The 17147-nt window shown below is 40.1% G+C and overlaps 4 protein-coding genes across 4 annotated transcripts; all 4 read left to right on the forward strand.

Annotated features, from left to right (window-relative positions):
- The first annotated feature begins 609 nt into the window (after positions 1–609).
- Positions 610–3465, forward strand: LOC146319153 (claudin-4-like). The gene is made up of 3 exons (XM_084729746.1): positions 610–879; positions 1140–1385; positions 2506–3465. Exons 1-3 carry the CDS (start codon positions 682–684, stop codon positions 2944–2946), a joined length of 885 nt encoding a protein of 294 aa, XP_084585872.1. The 5' UTR covers positions 610–681; the 3' UTR covers positions 2947–3465.
- Positions 3466–5902: 2437 nt separating this feature from the next.
- LOC146319154 (claudin-4-like) lies at positions 5903–6810 on the forward strand. Its single transcript, XM_084729755.1, has one exon. The coding sequence runs from the start codon at positions 6018–6020 to the stop codon at positions 6648–6650; it is 633 nt and encodes a 210-aa protein (XP_084585881.1). The 5' UTR covers positions 5903–6017; the 3' UTR covers positions 6651–6810.
- Positions 6811–9778: 2968 nt separating this feature from the next.
- LOC146319155 (claudin-4-like) lies at positions 9779–11265 on the forward strand. The gene has a single exon (XM_084729758.1). It carries the CDS (start codon positions 9928–9930, stop codon positions 10540–10542), a length of 615 nt encoding a protein of 204 aa, XP_084585884.1. The 5' UTR covers positions 9779–9927; the 3' UTR covers positions 10543–11265.
- Positions 11266–12708: 1443 nt separating this feature from the next.
- On the forward strand, positions 12709–14223 carry LOC146319156 (claudin-4-like). Its single transcript, XM_084729760.1, has one exon. It carries the CDS (start codon positions 13203–13205, stop codon positions 14166–14168), a length of 966 nt encoding a protein of 321 aa, XP_084585886.1. The 5' UTR covers positions 12709–13202; the 3' UTR covers positions 14169–14223.
- The last annotated feature ends 2924 nt before the right edge of the window (positions 14224–17147 follow it).

Raw genomic sequence — 17147 nt, forward strand, 5'->3', positions numbered from 1 at the left:
GTAAGATTGGCTAGTTTCAATGAGACCAGAATGGTTTTGTGAGACTTGTGAAGTGTTGCAATGTATGCACACTGCACATGGTAGTATATTGTTATTTATTTTTGCCAGATTGATAACTGATTACGTCATTTTAATCTGTAACTGTAATGGAATACATTTACTGTTTATGTAACTCTTTAACATGTTTTCTGTTGCTCTCCAAGCCTGGTTGTTCAGTTGTTGTGCAGGCTCTGCCATGTCAAGTGGAAGAAACACTGTCAAGTCAATAAATACACCTTGTATATTTGTGTTTTTGTACTGAAACTGCTTTTTTTCCACACATATGTTGATCAAAACATCTGAAACATATCAGAAACTGAGAAGAAAAGGAGGAGAGGTGCTCGTCAGGGCTCTATATCAGACATTTCATCGTCTATAATAGCCTGAAAAACTTGATTTGGTTCTAGCTCAGAGGTGTTTGGATAGTCTCTGTATATTTACAGACACCTCACAAGCTGTCAACCCCCAGACACGTTTGCACATCTCTGTTGATCTTTGTGTCATATGACTCTTTAACATAACAGCAAAACATGAGCGACAACAGGATGTTACTCCCCATGTCAGCAGAGACAAGACAAGCGAAACCTGCCAAGAAACATCGAAGATCATAACTTTTTCTGGAGTCACGGGGGGTATTTTTTGATGAATTGGCTTTGTTTTGTGGCTCTAGTTGTAGTTTATTGCTGCATAACTGCACATTTTTTAATGGGGGGGCAGGGCAGGCAGATTGGGGGCCTGGCACTGGTTATGATGGGGGTTTTAGGGGTGTGTTTGGCATGTGGACTGCCAATGTGGCGCGAGACATCGTTTGTGGGAGCAAATATTGTCACTGCACAGTCGGTAAGTCCTCATACATCATGTAACAATTCATTTCACATATTAAAGGTTGAATTTGTTCATCCATTTAAAAACAAATACTCCTTATAGACTACATGAAATAGTATGACGATGAATTAAGTCATCCTCACTTTGACTGACTGAAAAATAATATACCATGCATTTTACATTAAATGTCAACTTCTGCATCAACATGGATCATAAATTATCATATAGGCTGCTTTAAATCTCACTGAAGGTTCCCTCTGTCCCCTCTGTATTAGGTCTGGGATGGTCTGTGGTTACACTGCATCCTTCAGGCCACAGGTCAGATGCAGTGCAAGAGACACACAACATCCATCACTATGACCCCCGACATCCAGGCTGGACGTGCCCTCACATTGCTCTCCATCCTCACCGGCCTCCTGGGATTCATTGTTGCTCTCCTTGGAGGAGGCGTGGCCAACTGTATTGGCACTCCACCGGACCCTTTAGAGCCGCCAATCGATAACTCTTCCTCCAAAAAGAAGGTACCGGAGATGTTTTTACTCTGTGTAGACTGGGTGATTTGGGTTTTAATAATATACACTGTAGCAAGTAATTTATTTATAATTCCCAAATTTTATTATCTTCACAGCAAGCTGTAGGCTTTTAATCCTGTTAGTTAGTTAGTTAGTTAGTGGTAATTTGATTAATAAGAATTTACCTGTTCCACACCTTTTTGCTCTATGCTCTAATAACAATTGAGCAAGTTTGGTACTCTCGATCAGCTTTCTCCTTTTATGTTTCTTGTACTACAACTACGTGTTCATCGTTCGTCTTTGTTAAAAAAAGAAAGAAAGAAAAAACAGGTTTTGGAGATGGTTAAAAGATGTTGCTGGTGGAAATGTAAAAATGGCATATAGGCACATCTTAAGTTAGCTAATTTAAAAAATAAATCACTGGCTAACTAACTAGCTAATCTACCTCAATTGTTATCTAGCTACTTACATCTGATAGCTAATATTAGCAAAAAGCTAGCTAATTTACATATATTTACATACTTAGCTGGTTAGCTAGCATTTTGCTAACATTAACTTATTTAAGATGTGACTATGTCCCTTTTATAGGTCCCCTAATATCTTTTTTAACCCTCTTCAAAATTTGACTTTCCTTTCAACATGGTTGAGCCTAACATGTATGCTAAGTTAAAATGGCACTTATGAACTTGTAATAATGACTTCGCGATAATAAGTCGTGAACATGACGTTGTGAACTCAAAGCCAACAGAAAACCTCCAGTTCACGGTTTTGTGAACATGACATGAGGGAGGCATTCAAATAGGCCCATTTCACAAATACAGTAAACACAACCCCATTTGAATGCACCAATAGCATCTAAGTATAGGAAACAGTAAAAGGAGATCCACCCTGTGGATTTTGAAAACCAACCTCCACTAGTTCAGTGTTAAGGATAAAAACAAAAATCTATTGATGGTGGAAATCCCACAAAATCCAAAGCAGAAACAGAACATTTCCTAGTATTGTATCAGTATCAAAAAAGACGCTTTAACACCATTTTTAAAAATGTCTTTCACCACAACGTTATTTTTCTACCATCAAAAAAGTAATGAACATGAGTTTAAACCACTGATATCCTTTGTTTTTCCAGGCGTCTCTGTTGGGTGGAGCTCTGTGTGTCTTAGCTGGCATCCTGTGCCTGGTGTCAGTCAGCTGGTCAGCAGCAGTAACCATCTCAGTCTACAATGACCCCTTTGTGACTGCAGCCATGAAGAGAGAGGTGGGCTCCTCCATCTACATAGGTTGGGCCTCCTCCCTGCTGCTCCTGCTCGGCGGCGCTCTGATCTGCTTTGTCTGCGGGGAGAAGGAGAGACCGCAACCGTCCTTCTACTCTTACATGCCGTACAGCACCAACACTCAGTTCAGCAACGTGTCGTCCCGCGTGGCCACTCTGAAGTCTGATGCCATGAGGTCAAACAACTCCATGATGTTTGATCGTTATTCACCAAGGAGGATGGTCAACCACGAAGCACAAGTGCATGACTATAACTCCCTGAATAAAGCTCAGAGTGGGATTGGGATGTATTATTAGCCTCAGGGGACACAACCAGGAGGCTCTGGGCAGTAATTTGTCAGACAGATCAGGGAGGACAAGTGGAAGGATTTATTCATGGGGGATGAAGCCAAATCAGATGTGTGATGTTCGCAGAGTGAATATTATTACAGTATGCCCTAAATCTGGATGGGTGGATCAGCATGGATCATTGTTCTAAGAGGGACTGATCACAGCAGTCACTTTCTCTGGTCATTGATTGTTTCTGTTTAATTTGGAGAGTACAGTAAGGTTTTATGTCATGGTTATCAGAACTCTTGATATATGTGTTTAATAGTCATTACAAACTCATGTTGTGCAGCCAGTTGTTTTTCAAGAACACAAAACTGTGTTTTTAATTCTACTGGAGATCCCAAGTTTCCAAATATATCAAATATGTCAGGCTTGTTTGGAGACTTGCATAAAATGATGCACAAGATATCTAAAATACTACAAACTTCAGCAAAGCACTGTCTAGAACAAGATGATACACAAACTATATTATACTGGCAGTGTCGAAATTGTTTTTTTTACTTGTGGGGAAATTAAAGAGGGAATCTGAATGTTCAAGTTTCAGTGTGTCTGATTTTCGAGCATTTATCAGCAGAATATGGCAGAAATGGAACATAATATTCTTAAGTATGTTTTTATTAGTGTGTAATCACCTGAAAATAAGAATCAGTGTTTTCTTTACCTTAGAATGAGCTGTTTATACAGAGCATGTTCTCTTTTACAGAGGTGTTGCACTGTTACACACACTGTCATGTTTATACAGTGGCCCTGGACAGACAAGCTAAACACTGATTCTAGAGAAGGACTTTCACATTTTTGCAAATTTCTCAGTGACCATAGGTTAGTCTGTACACAAACCTCCGTGCTCATTTTTTTCCCTTTATTATGATAGGACAGCTGAAGAGCAGACAGGAAATGGGGTGAAGAGAGGGGGGGTGACACGCAGCAAAGGGCTGCAAGCGGGAGTCAAACCAGCAGCAGCTGCAGAGAACCTCTGGTTTTGATTAACTGTTGTTAAAGTAGCAAACCGCTAACTGTTACTAACTATAACCACTAATTGGCATTTGCTAGTTATGTAAGTTAGCCGTGCAGAGAACGTTAGTAGCCCCATTATGGCTCATTTATGCTCCCATTTTAAGCAATATAACCATCACTGCTCACATACTTCCATGCATCCTTTACGATGGCAGGGATGTTAAGCAACACATCCACTAGAGGGCACCGCTCAGAGCCTGCTTCTTCTTCTTCCTCTTCTTCTTCTTCTTCTTTTCCTGCAGACTGTTTTGTGCATTGCTGCCCCTGACCAATTACAAGACATCATTGCTTCATTTGGCCTCTGAGATCTATATCTTATGATGTAGATCTGTGGTTCTGTTTTACATAAAGAACTTTTAATTGCCTTGTTGTTGAAATGTGCTTTACAAATGAACATGCCTTGCTTCTAAGAAAGTTCATTAACTGCTACCCCCTACTAACAAGTAAAGTTATCTTTCCATCAGGATCAGCAGGAAGGCCAGAAAATATTTTCTCCATACATATGATCCATGTATCTTCTTCTTCTACTTCTGTTGAGTTTTAACAAAGAACCGTCTCTGCTTTCATGGTGGTTGGCATCAGATTTCCTGTTTCCTGTTCCTTGTGCATGTTCTTGCAGAGGTCTTCATCCTGATCCTGTCTGCTAGATGCCACTAAAACCAATGCATTTGTCCTAAGTGATTCATGAGTTGCTCTGTTTCTTTCAGTGGGTTTCCGAATTTCCTTTATGGACATGCACACACTTTGAAGATGAATCTAATTTTTTTTTTTTGGTAAAATATGATCCATTCATTTTCTTCCTCCACAGATATTGTTGTGATACATGTTATGATGACAAAATACACATTTAGGACTGTGTGTTAATTATTATTAATTAGTTCATTAGTTATTTATGGAAACTTTCATACAATGGCTGAATGAAAGTCAGCTACAGCTTTCCTTCGTGCTACGACATTAGCAAAGTGCTATAATGTTTCTGATTTGTGTTTTGCCGGTTCAGTGAATATCTGCTGTCACTCAGCAACATACTGAATACTGACCACTTCACACAGGTGGTGCTGTGTGCTGACCTCCCTCAGCTGTGAGAAGAGCAAGAGGGAAAATTCCCTGCAGGGATTTTGTCACGTGCGCTTTCAAATACCTGCAGTACATATCATCACAGTCTTAATGTTCCTGGTATCGACTGGCATCTCAAAGCCCATAAACTTTGCCCATCAGATCAGCACCATTTTGATGGTGTCACACATTTCACCTGAAGTTACTTAAAACTCATTCTATTCTCCCTCTCCATCAGCTTTCTGTTCGACTGTTTTATCATGTAGTTTGCTATATTTTCTCATATACTATACTATACTATATGACTTGCATTTGTAGATGCAGAAACACTGACAAGTGTTCCTGAGCCCATGTAGTGTCCTTTACATAATTGCAGTACTGGCATTTTAGTTCTTCTGGCTGTACTTATTTCCAAATAAAGACTTACCTTATCTTATTTTATGCTGTCTTAAAATAAAATAGAAATTGACACTGAAACTGAGGTAACCACAGTACAGTGACATTATTTGATTATTTGATCACTGGGTAAGTCCCTTTTTGCATAACTAGTATTGTCCAAACATGCTGTCTTCATTACTGATGGATATTTTCAAATAGTTTTTTAAATGTACAGATCATACATGCATGTGCAATTACGAGAACCATAGTTTGTTTTTATGCTGTATTTCTGTGATTTTTTTTCCTTACAGGGGGCTCAGTGTGCATCTCTGAAACTCTGCCGTTCTCAGTGTTGTGAAGCAATCTGGTCAGATGAGATTTCTTCACAAACCAGTTTCACCTATGCAGGAAAACTCCTCCTCTGACATCTCATTTAACAACAAAACCTGTAAGTGACGAGGACACTGTCGACTTCTCCTCTGAGTGGGCAATAAAAACCTCTACCTCTTTTGTCTCTCTCAGTGGGAAATCACAGCAGCTCTAAGCGACTCAGTGACTTGCATACGTGAAGAGATCAACAGAGCCTCAGCATGGTGTCCGGTGGAAGACAGATTCTGGGTTTGGCCCTGGCCATGATCGGCTTTCTGGGGAGCATCATCATCTGCGCTCTCCCCACCTGGAAAGTCACAGCCTTCATTGGTGCAAACATCGTCACCTCTCAGGTGATCTGGGAGGGTTTGTGGATGAACTGTGTGACCCAGAGTACGGGTCAGATGCAGTGCAAAGTCTACGATTCTCTCCTGGCCCTGCCTCAAGACCTGCAGGCTGCCAGAGCGCTCGTCGTCATCGCCATAATCGTCGGCGTCTTTGGGATCCTTCTCGGTGTGGTCGGGGGCAAGTGCACTAACTTTGTGGAGGACGAGAGGCAAAAATGCAAAGTGGCCATCGCTGCTGGAATTGTCTTCATCGTCGCAGGCCTCTTGGTGCTCATCCCCGTCTGCTGGACCGCCAACACCATCATCCGGGATTTCTACAACCCCATTCTGTCCAACGCTCAGCGGAGGGAGCTGGGGGCTTCACTCTACATCGGCTGGGGGACTGCAGGGCTGCTGTTCCTGGGCGGAGGCCTCCTCTGCAGCTCCTGTCCCCCTAGAGAGGAGACCAACTATGATGTGAAGTACTCCAAGGCTCAGTCTACCGACAGCAGCAAGGCCTACGTTTAAATCTTCACAACTGGGACGCTGTTTGAGATTAAATGAAGAGTTTTTGAAAGTTTCACCTTTAATTTGTCCCATGAAAATGAGTCAAATTCTATAATGTGATGTAACACAGTATGTTGCAGTATGAATGTGTCATTTTAACATAAAACATCCTGAAGAATCATATATGTTGTAAATGTGCTTTTTTTTGATTTTCTAAATGTGAACATCAATTTTTGTATTTTTAGAGCATTATGGAAACTTTTACACTGTTTTCCTTGTTTTTGTTTATGTTGTTTATTAGTCCCACATACTCACTTAGCATGTTCTCTATGTGTGACATTCAGAATGTGTGTTAAAAACACCAATATATGAAACAAATTATACGTGAGATCTACCTATGTAGTTACTGTTTTCTGTCTAAGCCTGATATTTTGGCTATTCTTTCTTGTTCAAACAATATTATTATTATGTGATTCATATAAGTTTTTCTTTTTGTATATTTTTTTCTCTTTTTGTATTGTCGTATGTCATTACAGTATAGGTAATTTGTAAGCACGTCATGGCAAGTTTTTATTTTTTTTTCAAAGGGATGAACAGTTATGAGTGGTGACAAATGCCAAAAAACCCGATGAACAGAGGATCTGGTTTTTCCAGTGTAGATGACAGAATCCTTTCAAACAGGTTGTGTGACCATGTGTGTCGTTCCTGCCAAAGACACTCTGCTTAATAAACAAAGAGACTGAGTAATAACTGTGATTGTGTGTTTATGTTTTGAGCTTGAATATGTATCTTTTTATCTCATAATACTTTGTATGGACCAGTAAAAGAAAAAATATCCTCATGGTAAGCAATGATTAGGAGATAAAAAGTAACCATGAGATAAAAAAAAAAGACAAAAGTATGAGATTAAAGTCAAAATTATGAGGTAAAAAAAAATCATTATTAGACAAACAACTTCTGTTGATTCTTTTAAGAATCAGTTTGTTAGTTTGTTGTTTGTTTTTATGCTGTATTTCTGTGATTTTTTTTCCTTACAGGGGGCTCAGTGTGCATCTCTGAAACTCTGCCGTTCTCAGTGTTGTGAAGCAATCTGGTCAGATGAGATTTCTTCACAAACCAGTTTCACCTATGCAGGAAAACTCCTCCTCTGACATCTCATTTAACAACAAAACCTGTAAGTGACGAAGACACTGTTGACTTCTCCTCTGAGTGGGCAATAAAAACCACTACCTCTTTTTTCTCTCTCAGTGGTAATTCACAGCAGCTCTCAGTGACTCAGCAACTTGTGTCTGTGAAGAGATCAACAGAGCCTCAGCATGGTGTCCGGTGGAAGACAGATTCTGGGTTTGGCCCTGGCCATGATCGGTTTTCTGGGGAGCATCATCATCTGTCAAACAGATCAGGGAGGAAAAGTGGAAGGATTTATTCATGGGGGATGAAGCCAAATCAGATGTGTGATGTTCGCAGAGTGAATATTATTACAGTCGTAATAAAAAATTGTCATGTGTGCTCTCAAATACCTGCAGTACGTATCATTACAGTCTGAATGTTCCTGGTATCAACTGGCATCTCAAAGCTCATAAACTTTGCCCAACAAATCAGCACCATTTGGATGGTCTCACAGGTTTGAAGAACATTTACATTTCATCTGAAGTTACTTGCCATTTTAGTTCTTCTGGCTGTACTTATTTCCTAATAAAGACTTCTCTTATCTTATTTTATGCTGTCTTAAAATAAAATAGAAACTGACACTGAAACTGAAGTAACCACACTTCCTCCAACCACTTGAGCTTCAGTTAGGGGCTTCTCTCTTTGCCTGTTTAACCAAACAAAGATGGACGAGTTTGACGTAAGGCCAATTCAGTTCAGGGTTGGTGACTTGCAGAGTACACATCTCCAGTTTACAGCATGCAACAATGAGAAGAAGATTTACTGTAAGGACAGAAAGACAAACACATTGTGCTTCACCTGCAAAAAATATCTCTGCAAAGAACACACTAAAAGTGTCATTTTTTGCCACACATGCATCTAAACACACACACGTACACATGCATGTTCTTGCACAGAGAGACTTTTTATGGACCTAATACAAACATTGTGCCTCTAATGCAAAAAATAGCTCTCCAAAGAACACACTAGTGTCACTTCTTGCCACACATGCATCTAAAAATACACAAATACACATGCATGTTCTTGCACATAGAGTTTTTATGGAACTAGTACTCGATTTCTGTTGGTTTGATTTGCTTGATTGGTTGTTGTTTGTTTGACCTTGCAAATCTACATTTTGTTTTATTACTAGCTCTGCGGGGCGGCACGGTGGTGCAGTGGTCAGCACTGCTGCCTCACAGCAAGACGGTCCTGAGTTCGAATGAGTGGCTTGGGCAGGGCCTTTCTGTGCGGAGTTTGCATGTTCTCCCCGTGTCTGAGTGGGTTCTCTCCAGGTTCTCTGGCTTCCTCCCACAGTCCAAAGACATGCATTCTAGGTTCATTGGTGACTCTAAATTGCCCGTAGGCATGAATGTGAGTGTGAGGGGTTGTCTGTCTCTATGTGTCAGCCCTGCGATGAACTGGCGACTTGTCCAGGGTGAACCCCGCCTCTCGCCCAGTGTCAGCTGGGATAGGCTCCAGCCCCCTGCGACCCTTTGGGAATAAGCGGTTGCAGAAAATGGATGGATGGACACTAGTTCTGCTTTTTATTTTGTATTTGTATTAAGTTCTATTTTTGAAAAGAAAAAGACTTGTTTTTTGCCTTTTTCTTGGAGTAAATATATATGGGTCAAAATTGACCCATAACACCATAGATGTTACTATAGTCAATAACATTAAAATTGAACATTTAAGAGATGTGTTCCAATACCCCTCAGTAACAGTCAGGTAACATAACAACCTTTTATTTATTTATATAATTCTCTTGAGGTTCATTTGACAGTTTTTTTATATTGAAAACGAGGGGTATGCTGTCAAAAGAAAGGTCCAGGGGGCCACAACAAAAATATTAAAACCAATCTTTTCATGGATAAGGAAGCCTAACAAGGTAACCGAGAGGTAAGAAACAAATTGGATGATAATTATATTTTATGGCTGATTCAAGACACGGGTCAAAACTGACCCGTTAACATAAGAGATAGTAACAGAAAGCTAACAACAAAACCTGTAAGTGACAAAGACACTGTCGACTTCTCCTTTGAGTGGGAAATCAAAACCACTACCTCTTTTGTCTCTCTCAGTGGTAATTCACAGCAGCTCTCAGCGACTCAGTGACTTGCATCCGTGAAGAGATCAACAGAGCCTCAGCATGGTGTCCGGTGGAAGACAGATTCTGGGTTTGGCCCTGGCTGTGATCGGCTTTCTGGGGAGCATCATCATCTGCGCTCTCCCCACCTGGATAGTCACACCCTTCGTTGGTGCAAACATCATCACTGCTCAGGTGATCTGGGAGGGTTTGTGGATGGGCTGTGTGATCCAGAGTACGGGTCAGAGGCAGTGCAAAGTCTACGATTCTCTCCTGGCCCTGCCTCAAGACCTGCAGGCTGCCAGAGCGCTCGTTGTCCTCGCCATCATTGCCGGGGTCTTTGGGATCCTTCTTGGTGTAGTCGGGGGCAAGTGCACTAACTTTGTGAAGGACGAGAGGCAAAAGTGCAAAGTGGCCATCGCTGCTGGAATTGTCTTCATCATCGCAGGCCTCTTGGTGCTCATCCCCGTTCGCTGGACCACAAACACCATCATCTACAACCCCAATCTGACCAGCATTCAGAGGGAGCTGGGGGCTTCACTCTACATCGGCTGGGGGACTGCAGGGCTGCTGTTCCTGGGCGGAGGCCTCCTCTGCAGCTCCTGTCCCCCTAGAGAAGAGACCAACTATGATGTGAAGTACTCCAAGGCTCAGTCTACCGACAGCAGCAAGGCCTAAGTTTAAATCTTCAGAACTGGGACGCTGTTTGAGATTAAATGAAGAGTTTTTGAAAGTTTCACCTTTAATTTGTCCCATGAAAATGAGTCAAATTCTATAATGTGATGTAACACAGTATGTTGCAGTATGAATGTGTCATTTTAACATAAAACATCCAGAAGAATCATATATGTTGTAAATGTGCTTTTTTTTGATTTTCTAAATGTGAACATACAATGTTTTTGTATTTTTAGAGCATTATGGAAACTTTTACACTGTTTTCCTTGTTTTTGTTTATGTTGTTTATTAGTCCCACATACTCACTTAGCATGTTCTCTATGTGTGACATTCAGAATTATATGAAACAAATTATACGTGAAATCTACCTGTGTAGTTATTATTTTCTGTCTAAGCCTGATATTTTGGCTATTCTTTCTTGTTCAAACAATATGGATGATTATGTGATTCATATAAGTTTTTCTTTTTGTATATTTTTTTCTCTTTTTGTATTGTCATATGTCATTACAGTATAGGTCATTTGTAAGCACGTCATGGCAGGTTTTTATTTTTTTTTTCAAAGGGATGAACAGTTATGAGTGGTGACAAATGCCAAAAAACCCGATGAACAGAGGATCTGGTTTTTCCAGTGTAGATGACAGAATCCTTTCAAACAGGTTGTGTGACCATGTGTGTCATTCCTGCCAAAGACACTCTGCTTAATAAACAAAGAGACTGAGTAATAACTGTGTGATTGTGTGTTTATGTTTTGAGCTTGAATATGTATCTTTTTATCTCATAATACTTTGTATGGACCAGTAAAAGAAAAAATATCCTCATGGTAAGCAATGATTAGGAGATAAAAAGTAATCATGAGATAAAAAAAAAGACAAAGTATGAGATTAAAGTCAAAATTATGAGGTAAAAAAAAATCATTATTAGACAAGCAACTTCTGTTGATTCTTTTAAGAAACTGACTACCATATTTGTATTCTCTTGCTTTCAATTAAGTTTATCTTTTCAACTACATTGTTTTTCTATGTATGAAAGGTGCAATATGAATTAAGTTTTTTCTTATTCTCATTATTATGAGATAAAAAGTCAGATTTATGAGAGAGAAATTCAGAATTATAAGATAAAACATTTAAATTAAGAGTTAAAAGACACAATCTTAAAATAAAATGTCATATTATGAGATAAAAGTCTTCTAATTACACTAAAAAAAAGACAAGGTTGGGAAATTCCAAAAGATTTTTTTTGTTGTTGAGATAAATTAGCCCACTTTTCTTATTTCTTTCTTCTAATTAAAAGAAAGTTAATGATGGTTAATAATATAATATTTTCACTTCAAACCATTTAATTTTCAAGCACTCAAATAATGACAAATTAGGTTCACAGCTTGTTTGGAACAATTTTTGAAATACATTTTCTGGGTCTCAAAGATTCAAGTTAATCTAAAGCAGAAAGGTAAATTATCTCAACATATAGGTCGGCAAAATTTAGTTAAGTTTATTTCAAAACTTAAGAGTTTGAGTCTAATTCAAAACTCAGAAATATAATGAACAAACTACCTTTAAATTGTAGTTTGATTGTTTTTCTTTTGTCTTTTTTTAGTGTTTGACTTACCATGGGGAAATTTTTTTTCCTGGAAGCAGTGGGTTTCCAGATATTTGTAAATGTCTGTGCAAGATAGAGCAATATGTCTTTTGTCATAAGGCTGTAGGGGAGGAAAGGAATAGACACAAAAAGTATCCCTCTGAACTGTACAAGGACAGCAAGATTAAAGATTATTTTGAGCCTGATTAAAATGTTAAGCAGTGTGTATTTGTGTGTGTGTGTGCGTGTGTGAGTGTGTGTGTGTGTGGGGAGAGGTTTTGCGTGTTTCAAACAGGTTTTTCTGTGCAGTCGCCACTGCTAGAATGAAACTGGTTTTCTCCCGTGAGATTATGTTTCACATCATTCTCCTATTGTTAAACCAACACGTTCTGCATGCACGCGGAGAGTGCCCAGAGTCCTTTCATTCTTTCGGCTTTATCTGATAATTTTTCCAAAATCATCTCGTCAGATGAAGATAGTGAGGAAGGGAACAGATGATGTCACAGTTTCGCAGCTACCTCCCTCTTTCTCCCTCTCTGTGCATGTTTTTCTGTCAACCTCCTCCCCTTTCTTGTCCCAATAGGGAAGGTGTGGTGCATCTCCACCTGTCCAGTAGCACACAGGCAGCTGCTCAGGTGACAGAAGAGAACGAACACTCTCAGGTAGAGGGATAACAGACAGAGTGGGGGAAGGAGAGGACAGCAGTTAGGGATACAAAGGAGGAGGAGGGGGAGACAGAAGGAAAGCAGGCTGTAAACAAATGAATTGAGGCTGAAGGGAGACACACCTGGAGTTTAGTTTAAGCTGCCGGAGGCCACACGGACAACTGAACTAGTCAGACAGAGCTCTATTTTTCTGGGATAGAAACTTCACAATATTGCAACTATGACAAGGAAACATAAGTGAAGAAATGTACAAAAATGGCAACATCAGATGTTGAGGAAGACTGACAAAGAAAAGTTCACAGAAAGATACAAGAGACGACAAGATTGACCAGCGAGACCAGGAGTTAAAGCAAAAGTGCACTTCTCAAAGGACTGTGAGGATTTCTGCTGCAGTGTCAGAGATCTTCCATCCACCTGTCCATCATGGCTTCAATGGGGATACAGATGCTCGCCAGCGCTTTGTGCCTCCTGGGTTGGGCAGGGGTCATCATCAGCTGCATCCTGCCCATGTGGCGGGTCACGGCCTTCGTGGGCAGCACCATCGTCACCTCGCAGACCATCTGGGAGGGCATCTGGATGACCTGCGTGGTCCAGAGCACCGGGCAGATCCAGTGTAAACCTTACGAGTCTCTCCTCGCTCTCAGTGCAGACCTGCAGGCCGCTCGGGCTCTCACTGTCCTCGCCATCACCACAGGCAGCGCAGGCCTCATTCTGGCCTTTGTTGGGGGCAAGTGCACCCGCTTTTTGGATGAAGAAGGAGGCGGGGTAAAGGCGAAAGTGGCTGTAGCAGCAGGAGCAGTGTTGATTGCCACAGGGCTGCTGTGTTTGATCCCCACATCATGGGCCGCTGGAGCTGTCGTGAGGAGGTTTTACAGCGCCTCCATTGATGCTCAGCGGAGGGAGATTGGAGCCTGTCTCTACATCGGCTGGGGAGCGTCCATCCTGCTTATTCTGGGAGGGGGTTTGTTCATCAGCTCAACATGCCCCCTCAAAGCCCACGAAGCAGACAAAAGCCCCTCTGTGCGCTACCTGGTGGTCCGCTCCTCCAACGGGTCCATGCAGACAGGTCACAGCAGAGTGCCATCGGCAAAGCCCGTCGGGGCAGTATTTCCCAGGTCTCAAAGCTACGAGGGGGCTTCAACAAAGTCTCAGCTGTACACAAGGCCTCCTTGGGAGGATGGGCCTGAGCAGGGCTCCAGGCAGGAGTCAGAGAGATCATGGGCGCCATCAACAAAGTCTCAGATGAAAAGACCAGAGTCGACAAAATCTGAACACAGCGAGGCACCGTCGACAAAGTCTCAGCTGAAACGAGCAGAAATGGAGGAAACTTTACCAGTCGAGAGTGAAAATGAGGATGCATCCTCAAATCCAGCAAGAACATACCTGTAATATGGACACACATATGCGACATGTTATTTACTGTAGAAGTAGTAGTTTACTCATTTTGAGTAGTTAATGATGTTGACATTGTATTTGCTTGTAGTTGTCCTTATACTCCTCGACAGCTCTGTTGTTTTGATTAAAGGACAGATCTGGATCTACACTCCTACACCAATGTGCAGGAGAAAAACAGCTTTAATATATTATGTGCACTAAAACATAAAATCAAACACACAATATCCAGCTGGAACTGAAGTAAGATATTGTTGTTTTCTTTTTCAAAAAATAACTTATTTAAAGCTACTACAAGGATTTTTAGGTTATGAAACAGTCTCAATTTATTACTGATGCCTATATGATCTACATAAACAAATAAGACCATCTGCAAGTAGATCAGCTATTTCTATATAATTATTCTGACTGTCTGCGACCAGGTCAGTTTCTCTGTGAGATCAGATGAAACAAGCTTGTGTTTACATTTCTTCGGGCAAGATTACAGTAAGTTGTATGTTAGCCAGTTAAAATGAAGCAGGAGGAGATGTCTGTTTAGATCATTTTATTTTTGACGTTATGTTTTGTGGTAATTATGGTGGAAACACTGCCATTTTGTCCAAAGGAGCCTCCAAAATCAACAAAATAACAGTCCTTGTAGTAGCTGTAAATAAACATTGTTAAGTGATGATTGGCATTCATGTTGACATGTTAATATTAACTGCTATCAGTTTCTGTCTCACTGTTTATACGCACTGAATAAGAGTGAATCCGTCCACGAATTTTACCTCAGCTTGTTTGTTTCTGTTGGACACACAGCAAACTGAAGCAATGAAGGAGCCTGAGGCAGCCGCATATTTGAACTGGTTTTCCATCGTCATTTTAAATTAATAGCACTGCAGCTTGTACTTCGAGTTTGTGCTTATTTGATGAGCTCTATGGATGTGAAAAAACTTTGTTGCAAGTCTTTTGTGTTACATGGGCTGCAAAACTGTCAACAAGGGTTTCTGTAACAGTCACAACTGTGAAATGTGATTTTATGCCTATTGTATTTGAACAGATAATATTGAATATGTTTGTATGTTTACTTTCCAATAAATAAATGTTTTTGATCAAAAAAACAGTCATACCCTTTTTTCACTCTAAATGTATGCTGCGAGGTGAAAAGAGCCGTCCCCCTGGACTTTCAGTCCTCTGCCTGGCTATTAAAATCCACAGGACAAACTGGTTTGACAGAGAGTGTAGTTACAGCGGCAGCGTGTGAGTACAATGTGTTTGTAGAGGATTCAAACTTAGTTTCAGTGAGTCCTGTGTATGTGTCCTTTTAGTTTTGCTTATTCAAATATGCAGCAGCATCACTATCTAGTCACAATCTAATGCTGCCACAGTTCAAAATTCAAAATACACTAGTTTCACTTCAAAGAAGACTTTGTGTTATACTTACATACATAACTCAAACCTGTAAAGTACATGAATATATAAGCAAGGAAGAAACTATGAGATTTAGTCAGTAAAACAAAAATAAATCGGCAATGAAGTAAGCCAAAAATATAAACATGTTTGTTTAATTTCACTTTAATTATTACTCAACCGAGGCTTTTCATTAAATAGCAGGTAATATCACTGTAAAGAAACTATTCACAACATCACAAGGTGCACTTTAAGTTCTGCTCTAACATTAATTTTGCCCTATTGTTTCTACTCAAGTAGCATTAAGGATGTTAAAATCATCTTTTTCCACCACCATATGTTTTGTGTATTGGCTGAAATATTCAGAAACAAGACTCCATATTCTTATGGCTGCACTATTGCATAAAATGGAAATATTCTTGATGTCTTGTGAACCATCTTATACACATTTTCCCTAAAATCTGCCTGGCATGTTTGGTGTTGTTTGTACAAAGGAACACTGTGTGTTACATTTTGTTTGGCTGTAGGGTGCTAATTAATATAAGTCTGGACGATAGTTATGTGTGTTGAACAAGATTTGGCTGTACTTTGGGCCAGTCACACATCGATCAGGACTGACGGTCATCTCATCTCACCATCTTGTTTGAAACACTGCCATCTTGTGGTCGGTGATGCGCACAATCACACCAGACCCTGTCAGGTCCCAGCCAACATCCAGAAGCAAACTCTGCCTCTGGACCTCATGTTTTAATAAGCAACAGAGAGAACCCAAATTAACTCAGTTAAACTGAAGATTTATCAGGCTTGATACTTATTACACAACAGCCACTTTTTAAACCTTGTCAGAAAAATAATAATAATAAATTAGCAATTTGACTTCACAGCGTGATTATGTATAATTTACAGTTAATCTCAAGAAGGACCTGATACCTGCGTGCACGCTTCAGAGAATGGTTGCATCAGTAGTTAATCTGGAAATATAATAAATCATTGTAGCGACCCTTTCTGGGGTTTAAATGACGCAATATTTGGTCTGTACTGCTAAACCAAATGTTTAGATTTACAAAGAAACTAAATACTTCAGTAAGACTTATTAAACTCATGGACATGTTGAGGAGAAGAAGACTTGTTCACTAAAATGATCACCAGCTTTTAGCTTTTATACACTGCTGGTGAGGTGTGTCAGCATGTTTTATGAGTCTCTCAACTTTTTGCTGTGTGTGATTTCTGTGTGTGCATACGACCCTCAGTTTCATGCCATTATATGGGCATTAGTGGGATGTTTACTTATGCTAATTAGGAACAATTGGCACTAACAGGTGGGATTCATCATTATATGAACAGAGATGTGAACAATTCTATGGAGTAAAAACACCTTTAAGAGTCTGATGTTTTCTCAGGACCTCTCTCAAGAACAAATTTAAGACAAAACTTACAGAGATGTTTTGTAAATTTGGCCTATTTCGCACCGGAAATTATTCACTGGAATGACACGTGTAGCGACATCAATAAAACCTCAACAACATATTTTGATCCAAATTTGGATCAAGACTCAGTGAAACAAACAGAATCCAAAAACTTCAATGA

Source organism: Lutjanus erythropterus, chromosome 11 (assembly GCF_056507025.1).
Source record: "Lutjanus erythropterus isolate fLutEry1 chromosome 11, fLutEry1.hap2, whole genome shotgun sequence".
NCBI classification, from domain to species: Eukaryota; Metazoa; Chordata; class Actinopteri; order Lutjaniformes; family Lutjanidae; genus Lutjanus; species Lutjanus erythropterus.

Coding starts and splice junctions, on each gene's coding strand:
- LOC146319153 (XM_084729746.1), top strand. CDS start 682: ATGAATTGGCTTTGTTTTGTGGCTCTAGTTGTAGTTTATTGCTGCATA. Junction 880..1,139: donor ATATTGTCACTGCACAGTCG/GTAAGTCCTCAT, acceptor CCTCTGTATTAG/GTCTGGGATGGTCTGTGGTT. Junction 1,386..2,505: donor ACTCTTCCTCCAAAAAGAAG/GTACCGGAGATG, acceptor TTGTTTTTCCAG/GCGTCTCTGTTGGGTGGAGC.
- LOC146319154 (XM_084729755.1), top strand. CDS start 6,018: ATGGTGTCCGGTGGAAGACAGATTCTGGGTTTGGCCCTGGCCATGATC.
- LOC146319155 (XM_084729758.1), top strand. CDS start 9,928: ATGGTGTCCGGTGGAAGACAGATTCTGGGTTTGGCCCTGGCTGTGATC.
- LOC146319156 (XM_084729760.1), top strand. CDS start 13,203: ATGGCTTCAATGGGGATACAGATGCTCGCCAGCGCTTTGTGCCTCCTG.